At 37.2% G+C, this 22478-nt stretch overlaps 1 protein-coding gene across 11 annotated transcripts in view; it reads left to right on the forward strand.

The window, feature by feature from the left end:
- Positions 1 to 12487, forward strand: part of TAB3 (TGF-beta activated kinase 1 (MAP3K7) binding protein 3) — a 65908-nt gene extending 53421 nt beyond the window's left edge. For 9 of the 11 annotated variants that reach the window (XM_036270347.1, XM_036270346.1, XM_036270344.1 and 6 more), the window contains 3 exons: positions 272 to 355; positions 6637 to 6738; positions 10708 to 12487. In XM_036270347.1, the coding sequence (XP_036126240.1) occupies positions 272 to 355; positions 6637 to 6738; positions 10708 to 10856 (335 nt within the window). In that variant the 3' untranslated portion in view covers positions 10857 to 12487. Of the gene's footprint in view, positions 1 to 271; positions 356 to 6636; positions 6739 to 10707 lie in introns of those variants that run through there. The other 2 variants (XR_004960547.1, XR_004960545.1) reach the window with 2 other exon arrangements.
- Positions 12488 to 22478: the final 9991 nt, after the last annotated feature.

A 22478-nucleotide genomic window follows, 5' to 3' on the forward strand; every position in this document is an offset into this window, starting at 1 on the left:
CCTGCCTAAAGAAACTAGCTTTACAGTGAGAAAAATATTCCTTTAGATGAACACTGTAGATAAACACTGGTGTGTTAGTTTGCTTGGCTGTTTTCTCACAATGATAAAGAAAACAATTGCAATGGTAAAAGAATAGGAAAAACAATGAGTTTTGAAACCCTGGAAAAGAGATTCCCTTCTTACGTGTTTTATTTCCACATTTTCCTTAACAAACAATTCAAATAACAGGAGAAAGAACTCTAAATGCCTTGTAATTTTCTTTTCTTTATAGGAAACTTTGACCCAAAGGCCATGAATAATTTTTATGACAACATAGAACCTGGCCCAGTGGTACCACCCAAGCCATCTAAAAAAGGTGAGTAGGAAACATCTGTAACAAAAATTAATTAATAAAAAAAAAGATAAAAAATAAAATGTGAGTAGGGAAATGTCGAAAACATCATACAAATAAATATGAAAATTCTTTGGGAGTTCACATTTATAGTTAAAGAAATTTCCACTAGAGATATTCATTAACTTGTTCAGCAAAAAATGTTACCATGATGTTACTGTGGCAATTGTAAAATGTCTCCAAACTTTAAAATTTAAATGGGATATATAATTAAAATTTACCCGGAACTGTAAAAACTGTAATCCTAAAAAATAATTCTTACAAAACTGTGAGTATTTTAAAGGTCCTGTGTTAGAGTGGAAAGTGTGATCTACAGCGGATCTAAGATTATTTGACAGGCCACAAAAGAATACTTGTGTACTCAACAGGGGAGCATAACAGTTAGAGCCCATATAAATCCAAGATTTAGAGGAATCACTTTTGAATAATTATTAAATCATTCCAATGTAATATTAAAGGTATCAAATCTCTTCTTATTTTTATGTACCAAGTGTTTAATTGGCATTTTAGTTACCTTAAGAAATTAAGTTGAATTAAACTTAAAAGAATCATTAAACTTTTTCTGCCCCATTCTTATTAATAACCTATGTTATTTTATAAATATAATTCTCAAGACTGAGCTAAAGTATGCATTTCAGATCTTAAGGCTTTAAGCAACTCAGATTGATCATGAAGACATATACAAATAATGAAGAATGTCTTACTTAAAAAAAATTACCTAAGGGGTGTAAACATTCTAAAATCTCATCAGAATTATTATTAATGAGTGATTATATAAATTCTATCTAAATATTGTTACCTGACCTAAATTACTTACTTTGGTTAAATAACTTTCTATGTATTTCAAAGCCCAGTACGGAGTGTTTTAAGTATTTCATTTATAGGTTGCAACACAGTATCTGTTGTTCTTTTTATTGTTTAATACTTCTGTGGATGTTTCATCTGATCTGCATTTAAAATAGCCTACTAATTTCTAAAAATGGCACAAAGAACAATCTTAGTGGATGACTGCCTAGTACCAGATTTGGCACTATGGCAACATTATATACAGCTTCAGGTTGAAAATAACTGGGTTATATATCATTAATCACTTTAACCATTGGAATTAATAATATGAATCTTTAAACTTGAGTTTGCTTGAATGTCTACTAAGGAAGCATTGCTTACTGGTAATCCATTAGATAAACTTCAGTTAATTGATTCAAGGGCTGTCATGTAGGAATCACCTTATTTAAGGGAGTGCATTAAAAACTTGTTACCTGGGCCATGGCCAGTTGAGCAGTTCCCGGTCAGGGCACATGCTCAGGTTGCAGACTCAATTCCCCCGGTAGGCAGTGTGAAGGAGGGAAGCAGCTGATGGATGTTCCGCTCTCACATTGATGTTTCCCCCTCTCCCTTCCCCTCCCTCTAAAAAAAACAATCAGTAAGTCTTCTTTTAAAAAAGTTGCTACCTGGGAACAGAGGACCAAGTTGGTAAGAAATGGTGGACAGTATGTCCACCTTGAGCCACCTCATTAGCATAAACTCTCAGGAATGGTCTGAAGGTCCCACCATAAATAACAAAGATACTTCTATCACTTGGGAAACTTCATATCTCCAAGGAGCTGGGGACATAGCTAGAACTCTCTTTGGGCAGGAGCGGATTCTTTACTACACAATAGTTAAAGCAGCACTTGGAAGGAAATTTATAGCTTTATTTTTTATTTATTTAAAAAAAATTTTATTGATTTTTAGAGAGAGAGGAAGGGAAAGGGAGATAGAAACATCGATGAGAGAGAACATCGATTGGCCGCCTCCTGCATGCCTCCTGCTGAGGATTGGGCTCAGAACCTGGGCATGTGCCTTGACCAGGAATCCATCCTGCGATCTCTTGGTACGTGGATTGACACTCAGTCACTGAGCCACACCAACCTGGTCGAAATTTATAGCTTTAAATGCTAGTATAGGACAAGAAGATCTAAAATCAATTACCTAATATTCCACCCTAAGAAACTAAAAAGTAGAACGAAAGATAAGAATAGTTAACAAAGCCAAAAGTTTGATCTTTGAAAGATAAAATCGATAGGCTCTGAAGTCAAGTGATTAAAAAAAAACACAAATAAGAGAATGTGATGAACATTGCTATGTTAATAAACTGGATACCTTAGATGAAATTGACACATTCAAAAACTGAAAACAAGATGAAATAGGAAATATTAATATATCAAAAATTATTCCACAAAGAAAACTCCAGACTATCATATATTTAAGGAAGAGATAATATCAGTCTTACACAAACTCTTTGAGAAAACGGGAAAAAAGAAAGCTTCCCAATTTTTAAAAATGGAAAGCTTCCCATTTTTTAAAAATGGAACCATTAGAACCCTGATTCCAAAACCCAATAAAGACATTATTACCTACCCACCACTCCCAAAAGAAAACAAAATTCTAGATCAATATTACTCATGGATATAAAGGCAAAAAATCCTTTATAAAATATTTACAGTATATAAAAAAGATAATGCATCATGACCAAATTGGGTTTAGCTTAGGAATGCAATAATAAAAGAGAAAAAGCACATGATCATTTCACTAGATGCAGCTGAGAAAACATCTGACATTTTTTAGCAGCTATTGTAGATGACATGAGTATTTGCAAAGAAAATCTAAGGGTACTGAAAAACAACTATTAGAAATAAGTGAGTTTAACAAGGTCTTGGGATATAATGTCATGATACAAAAACCATATTTTTAGTTTTATTTTAAATTTTCCAATAGTTTGCTAATATATATTCACAATACCATCAAAAAACATGACACATGAATAAATTTAACTAGAGATATGTACATTGGAAACTATAAAACATTGCCAAAAGAAAATTAAAGACCTAAATAGAATAATATACCATATTTATGATTAAATCAATATTGTTAAGATACCTATTCTTCCCATGTTGATTTGTAGATACAATGCCATACCAGTTGTCACTCTACTAGGCTTTTCCTTATTTTGGTAGAAATTATTAAGGTGATTCTGAAGCTCCTGTGGAAATGCATAAGACTTAGAATATTGAAAACAATCTTAAAAAAGAAGAGTACAGTTGGAAGTATTGTGATAACCAACTTTAGGATTTACTGTAAAGCTACACTGGCATAGGGATAAATAAAAAAGGATAGCTCTGACGGTATGGCCCAGTGGTTGAGCATCAACCCATGCACCAAGAGGTTGCAGGTTCTATTCTTGGCCAGGGCACATGCCCAGGTTGTAGGCCCGATCCTCAGCATGGGGCATGCAGGAAACAGCCAATCATTGTTCTCTCTCATTGAAGTTTCTATCTTTCTCTCCCTTCCTCTCTCTCTAAAATCAATAAAGAAAAATTTTTTAAAAAATAAAATAAAAGCCCTGGCCAGTTTGGCTCAGCGGTTGAACGTCAGCCTGCAGACCAGAGAGTCCCGGGTTCGGTTCCCGCAGGGGCACATACCAAAAATAAATAAATAAAATAAAATAAAAAATTATAACTGCAACAGAACGGAGAACCCAGATGTAGACCTTTACTTACACTGCCATTTGATTTTTGACAAAAGCACCAAAGCAATCAGTGGAGAAAGGAAAGTCTTTTCAGTAATCAGTGCTGGAAGAACTAGATATCCATGTGGAAAAAAACAAATCTTGATCCTTATATCATACTATGCACAAAAATTGATACGTCATATACACCTAAGTGTAGGAGCTAAACATTAAAGCTTCCAGAATAAAACAGATTATCTTTGCAACTTAGATGTCGATAAAGATTTTCAGACAGGACACAGGAAGCATCAAGAGACACTGTTAACAAAGTGAAAAGGCAAGCCACAGACTGGGAGAAAATATCTGACAAACATATATCTGGTAAAGAACTAGTATCAAGAATATAATAAGAATTTCTATGACAATTATATTAAGAACTTTTATGACAATAAAAGGCCCAATAAAAAGAGGGCAAAACATTTGAACAGACACTTCACAAAGGGATATATAAAAATGGCTGATAAGCACATGAAAATGCTCAACTAGAGTAGACATTGGGGAAACACAAATTAAAATCCTGAAGTACCAACCCACACCCACCAGAACGGCTAAAAGCCCAAATTTTGGAAAACAATTCAGCTATTTCTTGTGGAACCATACCTGCCCTATAGCCCATAAACAATTCTAAAGCGTTATCTAAGAGAATCTAAAGCATATGTCTACAAATGACTTTTTTTTAGCAGATTCATACCATTTTTATTCACAATAACCAAAAACTAGAAATAGCCCAAGTGTCCATCAAAATGTGAATGGATAAACAAATTGATATAGTCATACCATGGACTAATACTCAGCAAAAAACTGAATTAATGATACATGAATCTCAACAACATAATGCTGAATGAAAGAAATCAAATACAGAAAAATATATACTGTATGATTCTGTTTATATGAAATTCTGGATAGAACAAGCTAACACTTATTGTTGTTGTTAATGACTTTTTTTGTTACTGTTAATCCTTACCTGAGGATGTTTTTCCATTGATTCCCAGAGAGAGTGAAAGGGATGGAGGGAGGGAGGGAGGGAGAGAGGGAGGGAAACATCAGTGTGAGAGAGACACATTGATTGGTTGCCTCCTGCACATACCCCCATAGGGGCCAGGGATCTAACCTGCAACCCAGGTACATGCCTTTGACTGGGAATCAAACCTAAAACCCTTTGGTCCATGGGCCACAGCTCTAACCACCAAGCCAAACCAGCCAGGGCAAATTTGTTTACTTTTAAGCACTTACAGCTTCTCACTCACTCACTCTCTTTTTTTAAACTAAATTGGCCTTTTAAGTTTACCTGGGTTGACACTTAACATCTTGCCTACCACTTACATTTTAAAAACAAGTAAAATGTAAATAATGAGACTTGTTTTATTGGTTAAAATAAATGTCTTGGGGTGATTACAGTTACATACTAGAAATCCAAGTGGAATATAATTTATCTGATTATCTGGATAATAAGTGTGGTATTAGAGAGAATGAGAGATAGAAAGGGAGACAGAAGTTTGCACTGGATTTTGTAGTTAAGCAATACAGTGTACATGTAAGTTCCTCAGCTGATTCAGAAAGGCCCCCTACCACCCCCCCCACCCTGTTATTTGTGACTCGTAGTGGTGAGAGCACTGATCTTGGTGTCCCATGACTTGAGCACTGGTCCTGGTTCTCTTGGCCACCTGACCTTGTTCTGATCCAGTTTGTGTACTATAGAGGTGATCAGTGCTGTAAAATACACAAGCTAAATAAGGGTTGGTAAGGAGGAGGCATGTGATGCTATAAAGTGCTTTACAAATCTAAGAGGTACCTTAGTCTTTGGAGCCTAAGGAGAAATTTACTCTGCTTTTGTTTGCTCTGATAATGAAGTGCTTTAGTGTCTAAGCACCACACTTAGGATTCTGGAGCACTGATTTCCAAAGGTGGGTTGTACTAGGCGAACTGTTTATGGGCTACGAACTGATTAGGAAATGCAAGATCTTTTTTTGGTTCTTAAGGGCAAATAATGTGAGTTCTGCCATGTCTTGTTTTTTACTTATTATTACAAAGGACTACTTACTAATAACCTATAAATTAATAGAGACAGTATTCTAGCAAAAAATCGAGATGCCTGCAGTCCATGTTGGAAAGTATCTGCTGGTCTTTTGCACTCGTAGGTAATTGGAATTTATGAAATGACTGGGGAGCATGTATTGTCAGTACATAATATTATTTTGAATTGGTTCTGGTTTATCAAGTACTGCTATTCTTGTTCTTTAATTGTAAAATGCTGTAGTTTAATATTATTATAATGGGTTCTTTGGTTAGCCTTATATGGGCAGTTTACTTTCAGCCCATAATTTTCTAATAACTGTTGCTTAATCAGAGAATTGCTAAAGTATTAACATCCCAAATTTTGCTTTCACTTTGACATTTAATTACTGAGTTTGTACCCCTAACCCACTAGAAAGTGGGAAAGGAAAGTGGTGAAATAAGGCATTTATTCCATGTGATTGGAGAGGATGGAAAAAGTCTTAAGAGCCACTGCTCTGCATAGGCTGTAAAAGCAGTATTAAACATGGCACTTGCCCTCTCAGAAGAATTAAAGGTGATGTGTGATAATAGAAGGGGTAAACACTCAACTGTGCACATCCTGTGAGAGATTTTTGTGAGCCTGACCACTCTTCTAAGTAAATGGCTTGATCCCTTCTAACTGGCTTCACTTTTTCTCATGCAGACTCATCAGACCCCTGCACAATTGAGAGGAAAGCCCGAAGAATTAGCGTGACCTCCAAAGTACAGGCCGACGTCCATGACACCCAGGCAGTAGCTGCAGATGGTTTGTACTTGTGTGTCCAAAGTTTGTGCAAAATGTCCAAAGACATGTGTTAACCCATGTAGAGCTATCATAAGTAAAAGTCAACTTTTTTTTATAATAGTTCTGTTTTTAAAACTGATTTTAGAGAGGGGGGGGGGTGAGAGGGAGAGAGAGAGAAATATTGATCAACTGCCTTCCGAACGTGTCCCGACCAGGATCAAACCCGAAACCTGAGTATGCACCCTGACCGGGAATTGAACCCACAACATTTCATTGCATGAGATGACACTCCAACCAAGCTACACGGGCCAGGGCTACATTTGTTATTGCATACTAAATCTTCAAAATCTGGTGTATATTTTATACTTACAGTGCATCTTAATTCAGATTGGCCACATTGAACAGATTGCTGTAAGATAACAGTATCTAGAAATCAAGGCCAAGTAAATATAAATGGAAAGCTCTGGACTTCATAACTTCTCACTAAAGTTTTATAATTCTTCCTGAACTTTATCCTGTAATTCAGTGAAAATAAAGTTTCTGAAAATATTGTACATGTTTGAGTTTGTACAAGTGTTCTACTTGGTATTTCTTGGTATTATTATATTAACTAGGTGGAAAGATCGCAACCTAAGAACAAACCAAGCTTGAAACTACATTATACTTTATATAGTTAAACAAATCCTTCATTCTTATCATTGGCATATTTCCCATTATTGGAAAAATAAAACTGTGTAGAAAATATTTTGAATTTTTGAAAATTTTCATTGATTTCCAGGAAGTTTTTTGATTTCTTCTTTGATATAAACAATATTAGATTGAGGTGATACTTTTTTTTTTTTTAATCCTCATCCGAGGATATTTTTCCATTTTTTGTACAGAGTGGGAGGGAGAGAGAGGAAGAGAGAAAGAGGGAAACATCGATGTGAAAGGAACACATCGAGTGGCTGCCACCCGCACGACCAACCAGGGCCAGGGACAAACTGCAACCAAGGTACGTGCCCTTAGCGGGAACCGAACCCGGGTCTCTCTGGACCGCAGGCCGACGCTCTAACCGCTGAGCCAAAAGGCCAGGGCGAGGTGATACTTTTGAGGATGCTCATTTTATGGAAATTTAGCCTGTTAAAAGAAAAAGTTATTTCCAGTTTCATTGTGTATAAATATGCATATTCTTTTGTTTTTATTTTTCATGAGGCCTGAAATATGTTAACTTGATAAACTATTCCATAAAGATTTCACACCTATAAGTCAAATAAACATAGACATTTAAAATGTATTTGGGGTTTTAGATGCTTTTGTGTTTTGTTTGTTGTTAATCCTCACTTGGAGATATTTTTCCATTAATTTTTTTTTTTAGATAGGGTGGAAGGGAGGAGTGTGTGGAGGGAGAAAGAGAGAGAAAGAAACATCAATGTGTGTGAGAGTAAGACATTGATTGGTTGCCTCCTGCATGGTCCTATCAGGGATTGAACCTGCAACCCAGGTATGCTCTGACTGCTGAGCCAAATGGGCCAGGGCTAGATACTTCTGTTTAAACACTACTTATAATGAAATAAGCCATGTCTTTTTTTTGTTTAGAACCAACATTAATTCTAAATTAGGTGCCTTTTAAATATATTTTTTGAGAAGTTACTTCAGAGTGCTTAATTTTGCCAAATGGAATTGTTAGGGTACCAATGGATAGCAAATATGCTACCCCAAAATATGCCTCTGGTATTAGGATTATTTTGAGAAACTGTAGGTGCAAGAGAAGCTCTGAAAACAGAAGAGAGGAAAATGTTTCCTCGCTTACAGTACTAAACAGTGAAACGAGTCCTCCTGGATTAGTTAGGTTTATGTAGTTTAGAGAAAAGAGGAATTTGAAAAACCTTTTCATATTAAACATTTGCACTGCTACAATCTAAAATTGGAGGCTAGCCCTGGCCGGTTTGGCTCAGCAGTTAGAGCATCGGCCTGCAGACCAAAGAGTCGTGGGTTCGATTCTGGTCAAGGGCATATACCTTGGTTGCAGTTTGTCCCCAACCCTAGTTGGGGTCGTGCCGGAAACAGCCAGTTGATGTGTCTCTCTCATATTGATGTTTCTCTCTCTTCCTCCCTCCCACTCTATCTGGAGATAAATGGAAAAAGGTGTCCTTGGGTGAGGATTGAAGAAAAAGAGATAGATAGATAGATAGATAGATAGATAGATAGATAGATAGATAGATAGATAGATAGGATAGATAGGATAGATAAAATTGGAAGCTACATTTGGAGTTAGCATAGAAAGATGTAATGTAACAGTTTAAAGGTTAAACATCTTAAATTTTCTCACTCTGTGATAAATACTTAAATTATAAGTGTTCGGCTTTCAGGGCATTTTGTTCATTTAAAAGGTAAAGATTACTGTACAAGAGAGGATCTTTCCTGAAAATGAAGGGCATGTAGAACATTTTTCCTCTAACAGAAAGCTTTGACAATGTGATTTTCATTCCTCCATGAGACCAAAAAAAGAAAACTATTAAATGGTGATAATCGCAGTTAAAAGTGACAGTTGAGGCCAGAGAAACAAGCCCATCTCCTTTTTATAGTGACAGGAATAGCCTGGAGAACCCAGTGGTTTTCTCTTCTGTTGTGAGGCTAAGATCACCTCCTGATTGAGCCTGAGCCTTAAACTTGCTGTAAGGTTCAAGGTCTAACACTCAGCTAGTTCTCTTTAGCTCTTAAGGAATGTTCACACCAGCCATTTAAGACAATTTCAAATGGAAGATATGCTTAACCTCCAATGGTAACTGATAAAACTTTCCCAGATCTGCTTCTTTTGTTACCTGCTTAGGAAGGTTGCTTACCTTAGATCATAATGTCATCTCCAGTTCACAGTGAGGATTTTCCAGTGTTTTACGGTGGATTTTCACAGCCTCCTGACCTTGCTCCAGATTCCAGGGTGAATTCCATGTGGAGATCTTTAGCTTCTATTAGCCTCTAGTTACTGACCAACTGTCCCTGAAAGGCAGGATTTACAAATTAACTTTAGAAGCAAAGCGCCTTTTTGAGCACAAGGCCAGAGAGAATGAGGACCTAGGAAGAGTGTAAATTAAGTTTTAAGGTATTTTTAGTTTTGTTTTCATTGATTTTTTTTTAAGAGAGACATCGATTTGTTGTTCCACTTATTTATGCATTCATTGATTAATTCTTGTATGTGCCCTGACTGTGGATCGAACCCACAACTTTGATATATTGGGACAGTGCTCTAACCAATTGAGCTATCTGGCCAAGGCTTAGTTTCAAGGTTTTTAAAAAATAAAACCCCCGCCCTGGCCGGTTTGGCTCAGCGGTTAGAGCGTCGGCCTGTGGTCCAGAGAGACCTGGGTTTGGTTCCCGCTAAGGGCACGTACCTCCGTTGCAGTTTGTCCCCGGCCCTGGTTGGGTTGTGCAGGTGGCAACTACTCGATGTGTCCCTTCACGTCAATGTTTCTCTCTCTCTCTCTCTCTCTCTCTCCCCCTCCCTCTCTCTCTCCCCCTCCCTCACTCCCTCCCACTATCTGAACAAAATAATTGAAAAATGTCCTCAGGTGAAGATAAAAAATAATAATAATAAATAAAACCCCAAGGACTAACATAAGTTTGTCAGCATTTTATGTTGCTAGGTATAGACATTTTAAGTTTTAACATGCTACATAACATCTCATTTTTTTCATTTGGCTGGAATAACTACCCCCACTACCTATGGATAACAAACTAGGAAGGTAATCTGTGCTGGACTTCTATCTTCTTACAGCAAAAAAGTAAATCGTTTAGAACAAAGTAGAATATATATCATAAACTTTCTGTTTGGTTATGCATTTCCAGTAGCTATATACACTAATTGGCTTCCACATTAGGCAAGGGAGAAAGCTTACCTCTCTTGTTTTGTTTGTTTGTTTGTCTTTGTGTATTTGGTAGTTTTAAATTTCAGTTTGGATTATACCTGGAAAAAAACAATCTTTTCTTTCTCTCTTTTCTAACTTTCCTCAGAGCATCTAGCTGGCTCCAAACAGAGTACTCAGACACAACCCCGAGATGAAGACTATGAAGGGGCCCCATGGAATTGTGACAGCTGCACCTTTCTGAACCACCCAGCACTAAATCGCTGTGAGCAGTGTGAGATGCCCCGGTACACCTGAGTTCAGAAGAGCTTGCACCAGGCTGACAGTGAAACTGAGCACCCATTAGAAGGAAAGGAGACCGTGGGAATCTTCATCTGTCCAGCCTTTTCATTTCAGATTACATAGGGGGAGGAGGAACGGCACTCTAGCTGCCTGTGCTCACTACAGGAAAAATGGGGAGGGTTTTTTTTTTCTCTTCCCTTTCTTAACTCATTACTGATCGAGAGATAGAAAGGGATACTTGAAACTGGGAAAAGATTCACTCCTGAAAGAATGTACACAGAGAAGTCAAGAACTCTTCTGTGGAATCCCAATTGTTTAAGTTACTGCTGAGTGGCCCTTATTTTATAAACTAGAACTTTGAATCATAGTGTGACATGTTACAGTTTATGCAGACAAACTGTGAATTCCCAGAGCAGACTTACCTGGTCACAGCTCTCTGGAAAACCAAGGCTCCCCATGCTTTATCCCATTGCTTCCTACTGAAGAGAAGGACAGGGAAAAGCACTCAGAATATGATTTGGGGGTGGGGGAGGGCAAAATAATAAGGGTATTTGTAATTGCTGCTTTTTTCAGGGGTAATTTCCAACACCCAAGATGCTATAAAATGTGATTTGCAGTAGTCAGGAATTAAGCAGATTGTGCCCGTTGTCAAAAGTACAATCAGAGGTGATAAGATCCCTTTTGCTTGTACAATGATTCATCAACCTGTATCAACACTGGTAACTAAGACCTAATTATGCCACATAATAGATATATTTTTTAAGTTACTGCATGCTTTTATTAGGTCATTGGTTTTAAAAATAAGTCCTTACAAAGTATGATTTTATGAATGACCTTCTCGTAAAGCTGTGCTTTGCTGGTAGCACAGTGAATGTACGCCAAATGTAAATCCATTCCAAAACCCATTTGGAAGTCTTGATCTCAGCAGTGCATAGGGCCTTTTTTTTTTTTTTTGCCCCCTCCTTTCAGTTTTGTGAGGAATTCCTGATGTTTACAGCACAGATAATACTTTGTGCCATAATCCTAACTTAGCTGAAAAAAATTAATATCAGTTCAGTAAATATTTATTTGCACATACATTAATAAACCAGTGAGGGAAATTACAGTTGGCCAATATCATAAAGTTGCACACTGCATTATTTGGGGAGGAAGAGAAGGCTAGTCAAGAAATATGATTAAGAATAAGGTGAATACAAAGGACTTTGAAACTAAGAAAATTTCAAATTGAACATGCTGTATTCCGAAATAACATTGAGTTTGTTCCAAGTAGTTCAGCTGATTCTGAAGCACTCCTTCTTTATTAAACTTAGAATTTTAGGGTGTGCATAACTGAAGAGATATAAAATCGTGTCATTCACTAGACTGCACCACTGGAAAATTATTACTAAGACATTGAATTAAGGTCTCTACCATCTTGGAGAATTGGATTTTGGAATCTCCCTTTTTTGTGTAAATATAAACAGCAATACAATCGGTAGTTGTTCTAATCCTTCAGGTTTTTACCTGAGGTTACAACTTTACGAATATCCCCCCCCCACACACACACACATACACACACTTCAAGATGTTGCTGTATTCTAATTCGGCAGTAATCTCAGGCAGACCTGGAAACATAAGCTGTACTTACTAGCATAATGAAACCAAAGGCACAACAACTCATCCTAGTTTTCCATCAAAATCATACTTTCACACTTCACAAAGCATGGCTAAGTAATTACACTGATAAAACATCTCTCATACAACAACTGTGGCAAAACTGTGAAAATGATGGTAAGAAAGCAGATGGACTTAAAAGCATTGACCTGAAAACAGCATTCTTTAAAGGCTTTTGTAACACTGGTATCTGTCAGTCTCCAATAACAGTCTAGAAGTCCTGTTCTGTAACATGCCATTGCCTTTGCCTTTGTATGGTTTCATATCTCTTTAATGATGGTGGACCCCACTTGGTATTTAGTAACAATTTAGGGGGAAATATATATACTGCTTGGTGTTCTAGCTAAAGGTTTACCAGTATTAGTGATGTCCTCAAGTGGCAGCAACTAACTGGGCAGTTGTCAGTTGAGAATGAAAGTAGCATGTATGAAAACAGTTTGATGCTTTATTAAAACCATTTAGGTGACTTAAAACTATTGCATGAACATACATCCAGGTTACTAAGCTGCTATCATACAGTAGATGCATGGTTCCAGTCCTTTGGTGATATATCTCGTCGATCATTGTTTTCACCTGCCAGGGAAAATGAGCAACCAGTCTGTTTAAGAGGTGGAGCAGGGGTGGGGAACATCCGGCTCACAGGCGTAGAATGCCCAAGAAATCAGTACCAGCTAACATCACACACCTCATCAAATTAGTCTGACCAAATATGGCAGGCTAATTTTTAAATTGATAATTTTGTAATGGCCTGTGAATGATGTTATAAATATCCAAATGGCCCTTGGCAGAAAACAGGTTCCCCACCCCTGGTTGAGGGTGGGGTATGAGACATCAGATTGATTTGAAGGAAGTTTTTTGTATGTGTTCATTTCTGATTGTGCACAAGTATTCAGTTTTTTAAATAAGCAAAAGCATTTGACACTGATAAATTTGTTACATTTAACTGTGTCCCATATATCCACTACTACTTGCCTGTGACCAGTTTGAACAAGAATTCAGTCAACTTGCAAAGTAAAGGATCTCCTAGTTAGATTGATATGTACAGACAATTGGCATATAAATGGTAGGGTACACATTGGATGGGGCCTGCCTGCTGAGGGGTTCCTATGCTCTTTGGATCAATTGGCACACTTCTTGTTTCCATCAAAAAGTTTTTTTCTTAATACACAGACCTAACAAAACATTTTAAATAGTTCACTGTTTAGTAAACTGGGTTTTTTAGACAGCACATTTACCATTTTGTTAAAGTGCATTGCCCCTAAATTTTGGAGGTCTTAAAAGTTTATAGAGGTTAATAGAGGAGCCAGAAACTTTCTAAGCAATGTAAAAGTGTTTCATATTGATAATGACCTTGTTTGGGAGAGGGGAGAGGCAAGGAGTTTTAAAGAAACAGAGAAATGCATTGTAAAAAAGGTAGTTTGTAGAGCAGATTAACGATGGTGGGGAAAGTGTTGCTAATTTGTTTATTTCCCTGAAAGAAATGGGATGTGTGATGAGCAGTTTAATAATTTTTAAGGAGCTGGTCTCAATTGTAGTACTTTTTAATTATTTCCTTAAATTTTGTCATTGCTTTGTCCCAATTATCTAGGGTTCATATCCAACTTTCTGTGGCAACTCGAGTTTTATATAGTATTTTAAAAGGTAATTGTAATGTCTGACAGTATAAACAAAAGGAATATAAGGTATAGGAAAATTGTTCTTTGAAAATAACAATGTATCCTGGAATGTGAAGATGTCCCTTTATAGTTAAAATTGATTTATTTTAATACTGTAGTCATTGTTCAGACTTTGAATGAGTTCATGTTACAGTGTGTGTTTGTATATCTGTAGAGAAGGAAAATGATAATTGAAATGTTACTTTAAAAAAAATCAATAAATCGGGCACTGTCTGTGTTGCACCACTACTGTATCTTTCTGAAAGAATTAACAATATTTTCTTATTGTAAAAGTTAATTCTGATGACGTTTTCACATTCACCAGAAATGCATTTTTTCCTATATTATGTGCAACCCCAGATATTTAAAACAAGTAGATTTTGCATGGCATGGGCATTCAGAGATTAATAGAATGGCTCAATTTTAATTTTTAAAGCCATGAAAAGTTACTTTGAGACTGAACAATTCTGAGTTTTTTCAATGATACCCAATGTCCATGTTTCCCTACTGTAAAAGAATTGATCAGTTTCTTTATTAAAACGCAAGAGCTTATTAAATCTTGTAAATACCATGTCTCTTAGATTTCTGTGTATGCTGTGAATCAAATTATTTTGAAGTGAAATTGTACAAAGGCATTTTAAAAGGCTGTGCATGCATTGTACCTCCAAACAGTACATATTCGGAAAGTCAATGATTTCTGCAAAATAAATTAATAAACTAAAAGTAAACATTACAGTCTGCATCTTTTCTGTGTAGTTAGAAGTGACTTGCCATATCAAACTTGTCCTAGTTCCAACACTTCACTTATATGATTTCTGGATTGAAATATGCCGTCTCAGAAACCTAATCTTTGATCCCATTTCTGTTCTATTTGAATATGTAGTAATGTTAAATTTGAGGTATTAAGTGTACATTAATCTTAAAATTGGGTTAAAGTATATATAAGCACATTTTATATAAAAGCTGGAATATGTTAATAACTTACATTATTTATTCCACTTCAGTGTTACTTACAAAAGAAAGTAACTCTTCTTTTCTCTTTATATCATTTGTAGCTAGTTTTTCAAAGGCAAGTAATCACAGAGGCACTGAACCTTGTTTTTCTAGGGTCTGGAGTCAACCTTCCCAACTTTTGCACAGAAATCACCACAGATGACTAATAGTAGGCTTTTCAGCGATTAAGAACATATATTTTAAAGTCAAAACAATTTCTACATTTTTTTACCATATGAAAACTTTCAGACATAGACAAATACAGAAGAATCGTAATGATCCCTCATTTACTCATTACCCAATGCCCAAAATTATCCATATATAAGCAATCTTATTTCATCTGTATTCTCATACACCTCCCTGATTATTTTGAAACAAATCTCAGACATAGCAAGTCATCTAAATTTAACATAAGCACCATATACTCATATCACACCTTACAAAATAATGTATTTTTAAATATCTAATGTTAAATACCCAAGTAGGCTCATGAATTTTTTTACAACTACATATAAATGAGGGTGTAAATAGAATAGTTGAAATTGTTATGTCTCTTGTATCTTTAATCTGCTTATATTTTTTCCTCTCTTTCTTTCAGAAATCCTAAGGATAGTTTAGCTCATCAACTGTTTGGTTACCATTCACCACATCTTACAGAAAAGTAATGCACAGAAAGAACATCAAAGATAACTTTAAAAATAATATGCGTTTTTCTTATTCCCCTTGTCATCGTTTCCCACATCCTGGATTGTATTTTGTAAGACTAGTTTATTGATTTTGAGAGAGAGCAGAAGGGAGGAGGGAGAGAGAAACAACTGTAGGCCGCCTCCTACATGCCCCCTACTGGGGAGCAAGGCACAACCCAGGCACGTGCCCTGACCAGGAATCGAACCACAACCTTTAGGTACATGGGATGATGCCCAACCAACAGAGCCACACTAGCCAGGGCTTGTCTTTAAAAGAACAATACATAAATAAAATAGAAAATTCAAATCTGTTTGGTTACAATAGTGATTCATTATGGTGCTCATTTGGGTAATAAAAGCATCTGTGGGAACTATGTTATCTGTGATCCACTATCTGTATAATGATTTCTCTAGGTAGTGACTAGCTCAGATGTCCACAAAGAAATGTGGGGAACTGTTGGGTGCAGGATGCCCAGTGTTTGTCTCCCACCTGCATTTCTACAAAGACGTCCTGACCTGACTTTGGTCTGTTGGCCTTTTTTTAGGACATAAGCCAGGTGATGTTTGGTGTCAGAGGTTTCAAAGGTTTTAATAGGGATTATAATATGTGGGTGAGATTTTGGTTCTCCAGTTTCAGATTCTCAGAGCAGGCAGCTCCTGCCTCTTGAACAGCAGTGAGTGTGCTTTTGACCACCCTTCCATGGCTTATGAGAAAAGTCAGGTGGTACAACCTAGTTTCCTAAAGTTTAGCATTGTGGTTTGGGAACAAAATGCTACTTATTATGTTCTCTGCTTTTTTTGGACTTAACATGTATAATTTATTTTCTTGAGGACTGAGCCAGTTTCAGGTAGTTTTGTTCCCTTGATCAAGAACCATAATAGCCCTGACCAGTTTGGTTCAGTGGTTAGAGCATCAGCCTGCAGACCCTTTGGGTCGTGGGTTCAATAGCCAGTCAAGGGCACATACCTGGGTTGCAGGTTCGATCCCCAGCCTGTTAGGGTCGTGCAGGAGACAACACATTGATGTGTCTCTCACATTGATGTCTCTCTCTTTCCCCTCCCTTTCTCCTTTCCACCCTCTAAAAAATCAATGGAAAAATATCCTCAGGTGAGGATTAACACACACAAAGAAGAAAAGAACCACTAACATATATAGCCATTTCTAAATCCCATCCTCCATTTCTGACTTAAATCACTAAGAATAGTCTGCTTTGGATGTGAATGATTTAAAAAAAAAAAAACAGTTGATTTGAAAGGCATTTGGGGTTGAGGGGTGGGGGGAGAAAATTGGGTTAGCATATTAAAATAGTTTGTATTTCCAAGGATCCAAAATCGTGGCAGAGTGAATGGAAGCTACATAGACTATCTACCAGGACCAAACTGGAATCACAACTAAAATAAAGACAAGTAATCTGGAAAAACCAAATGAAGAGCAGCTGGAGAGAACCTTTATAACCAGGGATGTAAAGAGGACCCCAAATCGAGACTTGTAGGACCTGCAGAGGCACAAGAGGGCTGGCTGGGTGCCCACGGGCAGTAGCTGAGGGTTGTCTTAGCTGTGAGCAGTTCCCTCTAAGTCTAGTTAGGTATTAAAACCCCAAGCCAGCTCCCTAGGACAGAGTGGCAGAACAGGGAAAGGTGCCCACATAACACCTGGCTAAGAAAATCACGAAAGCAGAAGTTTTGTCTGGCAGGGAACACCGGCACATCCCTGAAGGGCCAGTACACTAAATTATAGCTACAGCCACTAACCTTGGGTTCCAAAAGAGGGAGGGCAGACTGAACTAGAGCTGTGTGAGGAGAGTCAGGGGTTCAGGGCACTGGGGAGAGAGCTGGGAAGGAGGCCATCAGGAACTCTGCTGAGTCACGACCCACAGGACAGTAACCATCTTCCTCAAAGAGCCCCTTTATAGAGTGGCTGTAGCCTGGAGGAGAAGCAGCTGCCCCTCCTTTGGGAATTGAGCATCACCCGGCCTGAAGAAGTGCAACCTGAGGCTCATTAACAACCAGAGACTACCTGCCAGCCAGTAGACAGAGAGAAGCCCCTGAAAGCTTTGAGCTTTGGACCTGGGTCTCAGTGTTGGGGGTCCTGGCTCTGGGGTCTGAGCTGTGAAGGCCAAGGCCTGAGTTCCTATGCTGAGGCACTCTCCCATGCTTCAGTAGCCATCTCTGTCAAGTAACCCAACTAGAGCAGCTGTAGCCTGGGGGAGAAGCAACTGTCCCTCCTTCAGAAATTTAACATCACCAGGCTGGAGAAGTGCAACCTGAGGCTCATTAACAGTCAAAGACTATCAGTAAGCCAGTAGGCAGAGATGAGATTCTGAAGGCTTTGAGCCTTGGGCTTAACCCTCAGTGTTGGGTGTCCTGGCTCTGGGGACTTAGTTGTGAAAGCTGAGGCATAGATCCCTGCACTGAGCCAATAACCCACACTACAGAAACCACTTTATTCTCAAAGTAACTTTAACCCAGGGGGAAGCAATTGCCCCATCTGCTGGAAATCCTCTTACCTTGCCCACCTGAGGGATTTTTCATTCAGCTGAGAGCTACAAACTGAGGCTCATTAAATAACTGAGACTAATAGCCTGCAGGCCATAGCTCTGGAGAATCGAATCTTTGCTTGGCCTGTGACTCTACCCAGGAAAGTAAGACTAGACTTTGGTGTTTAATGTGGTCCCTTCCATACTTATCCAAACCCAGTAGAGGGAGCCATAATCAGCAGAACACTGACACTCACAGGGAAAATTTGGCAGGCTCCAAAATCTGCTGAGACAGCCAAAATGGTGAAACAAAGAAACAAATCCAAAACGAAAAAACAACAAAATTCTACAGAAGAAGGGATAAATGAAATGGAATTTAAGCAAGTTATCAGAGGTAGAGTTCAGAGTAATGATTATGAGGAAGCTCAACAGCATTAGTAAAGATACACAATGAAAAGCAACCAATTGAAAATGAAAAACCACCAAAAAGAAATGAAGAATGACATAGCAGAAATAAAGAACATGTTGGAAGGGCCCTGGCCAAATTGGCTCAGTGGTTAGAGTGTTGGCTCGCAGACCAAAGAGTTGTGGGTTTGATTCTGGTCAAGGGCATGTACCTCTGTTGCCATTCATCCCTGGCCCTGGTCAGGGTTGTGTGGGAGGCAACCAGTCCATGTGTCTCTCTCATGTCAATATTTCTCACTCTCCCTCCCACTTTATATGAAGATGAATGGAAAAACATCCTTGGGTGAGAATTAAGAAAAAACAAAACAAAGGAACATGGTGGAAAGAATAAGCAGCAGATTAGAGGAAGCAGAGAATCAGATCAACGAATTAGAAGACACAGTAGGGAAAAAAATCACCCAATCAGAGAACCAGAAAGGAAAAATAAACAATTATAAAACAGGAGAACAGTATAAGAGAGCTTTGGGACGATATGAAATGTAACAACATCCACATCATAGGAGTTCCAGAAGAAGAAAATGAGCAAGGCTTAGAAAATATATTTTAAGAAAGAGTGGCAGAAAACTTCCTTAACTTGGAAAAGGAAAAAGGCATACAAGTTCAAAAAGCACAGAGAGCCCCAAGTAAGAAGAGCCCAAAGAGGCCTGGACCAAGACTCATCATAATTAAAATGTCAAAAATTAAAGAAAAAGAGAGAATCTTAAAAGCAGCAAGAGAAAGCAATAGGTTACCTACAAAGGAACCCCCATAAGGCTATCAGCTGATTTCTCAACAAAAACACTACAGGTCAGAAGGGCATAGCATGAAGTATTCAAGGTAATGAAAAACAAGGATCTGAATCCAAGACTATTCTATCCAACAAGGCTATCACTCAAAATAAAAGGTGAAATAAAAAGCTTCTCAGACAAAAAAAAAAAAAAAAAAAAAGGTTAAAGAAATATATTAGCACCAAATAAGCACTGCAAAAAAATGTTAAAAGGATTGCTGTAATAAGCAGAAGAAATAGAGAGAAACATAGCCATGATAAATAAAAATGGCAATAAACAAGTACATATCAATAATAACCTTACACACAAACAGATTAAATGCTCTAATCAAGACACAACAGTAGCTGAATGGCTAAGAAAGCATGACTCATATATAGTTGTTTACAAAAGACCACCTCACAACAAAAGACTCACATAGGTTGAAAGCGTGAAGGGATAGAAAAAAAATTTCCAAGCAAATGGAAACAAAAAAAAGCTGGGGTAGCAATACTCATATCTGATAAAATAGACTTCAAAATGAAGGCCATAACAAGAGACAAAGAAGGCCACAACATAAGATTGAAAGAATCTATCCAACAGGAGGATATAACCTTGGTAAACATATATACACCCAATATAGGAGCACCAAAATATATTTAAAAACTTCTGAAGGACTTCAAAGGAGAAATTGAAAGCAATACAATCAGCAGGGGACTTCAAAACCCCGCTGACATCACTAGATAGATCCTCTGGACAAAAAAATTAACAAGTAAACAGAGACTCTAAATGATATACTAGATCAAATGGGTTTAATAGATATTCACAGAGAATTACATCCCCAAACTGCAGAATTCACATTCTTCTCAAGCACACATGAGACATTCTCAAAGACAGACCACATGTTAGGACACAAACTAAGTCTCTACAAGTTCAAGAAGATTGAAATCACATCAAATATCTTCTCAGATCACAGTGGCATGAAACTTGAAATTAATTACAATAAAAACACTGAAAAATATTCAAACATGTGGAGGCTAAATAGCATGTTATTAAACAATGAATGGGTCACCAAGGAGACCAAGGAAGAAATAAAAAAAACTTCCTGGAAATTAATGTAAATGAACACACAACACAAAATCTATGGGATGCAGTGAAACCAGTCCTGCGAGGGAAGGTCATAGCACTACAGGCCTACCTCAAGAAACAAGAAAAATTCTTAATTGACTATCTAACTCTGCAACTTAAAGAACTGGAAAGTAAAGAAAAAGAAAAACCCAGAGCAAATAGAAGAAAGAAAATAGTAAAGGTCGGAGTGGAAATAAACTACATAAAAAATTCAAGAGATCAATGAAACAAAGGTGGTTTTTTGAAAAGATAAACAAGATTGATGAACCTTTAGCCAGACTCACCAAGAAACAGAGAGCAGACCCAAATAAACAAAATTAGAAACGAAAGAGGAAAAGTAACACTGACACCACAGAAATACAAAGGATTTTTAAAAAAATAGTATGAACAATTATACACCAACAAATTGGACAATCTAGTTGAAATGGACAAATTTATAAAATCACACAGGCTCCCAAAACTGAACCAGGAAAACACATAAAACTTGAACAGGCAAATAACAACTAAGGTAATTGAAGGTGTAATCAATAAACTCCCAGCAAACAAAAGCCTGGACGGCTTCATGGGGAAGTTTTACTGAACATTCAAAGAACTAACACCCATTCTCCTCAAACTATTCCAAAAAATTCAAGAAGGAGAAAGGCTTCCAAACTTGTATTATGAGGCCAGCATAATTCTAATTCCAAAACCAGATAAAGACACTACAAAGAAAGAGAACTACAGGCCAATATCCCCGATGAACATAGATACCAAAATCCTCAATACAATATCAGCAAATTGGATTTAGCAATACGTTAAAAAAGTTTTTCACCATGACCAAGTGAGATTTATACCAGGGATGCAAGGCTGGTACAATATTCACAAATCAATAAATGTGATACACCACATTAACAAAATGAAAGATAAAAACCATATGATCATATTCATTGACGTTGGAAAAGCATTTGACAAAATCCAGCACGTTTCTGATTAAAAATGCGCAGCAAAGGGGGAATAGAGGAATCATATCTCAACATATTAAAGGCCATATATAGAAAACCTACAGCCAACATCATACTCAATGGGCAAAAATTAAAGTATTTCCCTTAAAAACAGGAACAAGACAGGAATGCCCATGTTTGCCATCTTATTCAACGTAGTACTGGAAGTCTTAGCCACAGCAGTTAGACAAGAGGAAAAAATAAAAGGGATCTAAATCAGAAAGGAGGAAGTGAAACTGCCATTATTCACAGATGACATGATATTGTACATAGAAAACCTAAAGATCCATCAAAACTAGGCTAGATTTAATAAATGAATTTGGCAAAGTAGCAGGATACAAAATTAACATCCAGAAATCCATGACATTCTTATACACCAATAACAAACACTCAGAAAGGAAAACTAAAAAAAAATCCCATTTAACATTGCAATAACAACAAAATACCTAGGAATAAACTTAACCAAGAAGGTAAAAGACCTGTTCTCAGAAAACTACAGGACATTTGAAAAAAGAAATAGAGGAAGATATAAAAATTGGAAACATATCATGTTCATGAATTGGAAGAATCAACATCATTAAAATGTCCATACTACCCAAAGCTATCTACAGATTCAATGCCATCCCTATTAAAGTACTAATGGCATATTCCACAGATCTAGAACAGATACTCCAAAAGTTTATATGAAACCAAAAGAGACTCTGAATAGCCACAGCAATCTTGAAAAAGAAGAACAAATTAGGAGGGATCACAATACTGGATATCAGGTTATACTACAAAGCCACTGTAATCAAAACAGCCTGTACTGGCACAAGAACAGGCATATAGATCAATGAAACAGAACAGAGAACCCAGAT

The sequence above is a fragment of the Molossus molossus genome, unplaced genomic scaffold, assembly GCF_014108415.1.
Source record: "Molossus molossus isolate mMolMol1 unplaced genomic scaffold, mMolMol1.p scaffold_m16_p_2, whole genome shotgun sequence".
In the NCBI taxonomy this organism is placed as follows: Eukaryota; Metazoa; Chordata; class Mammalia; order Chiroptera; family Molossidae; genus Molossus; species Molossus molossus.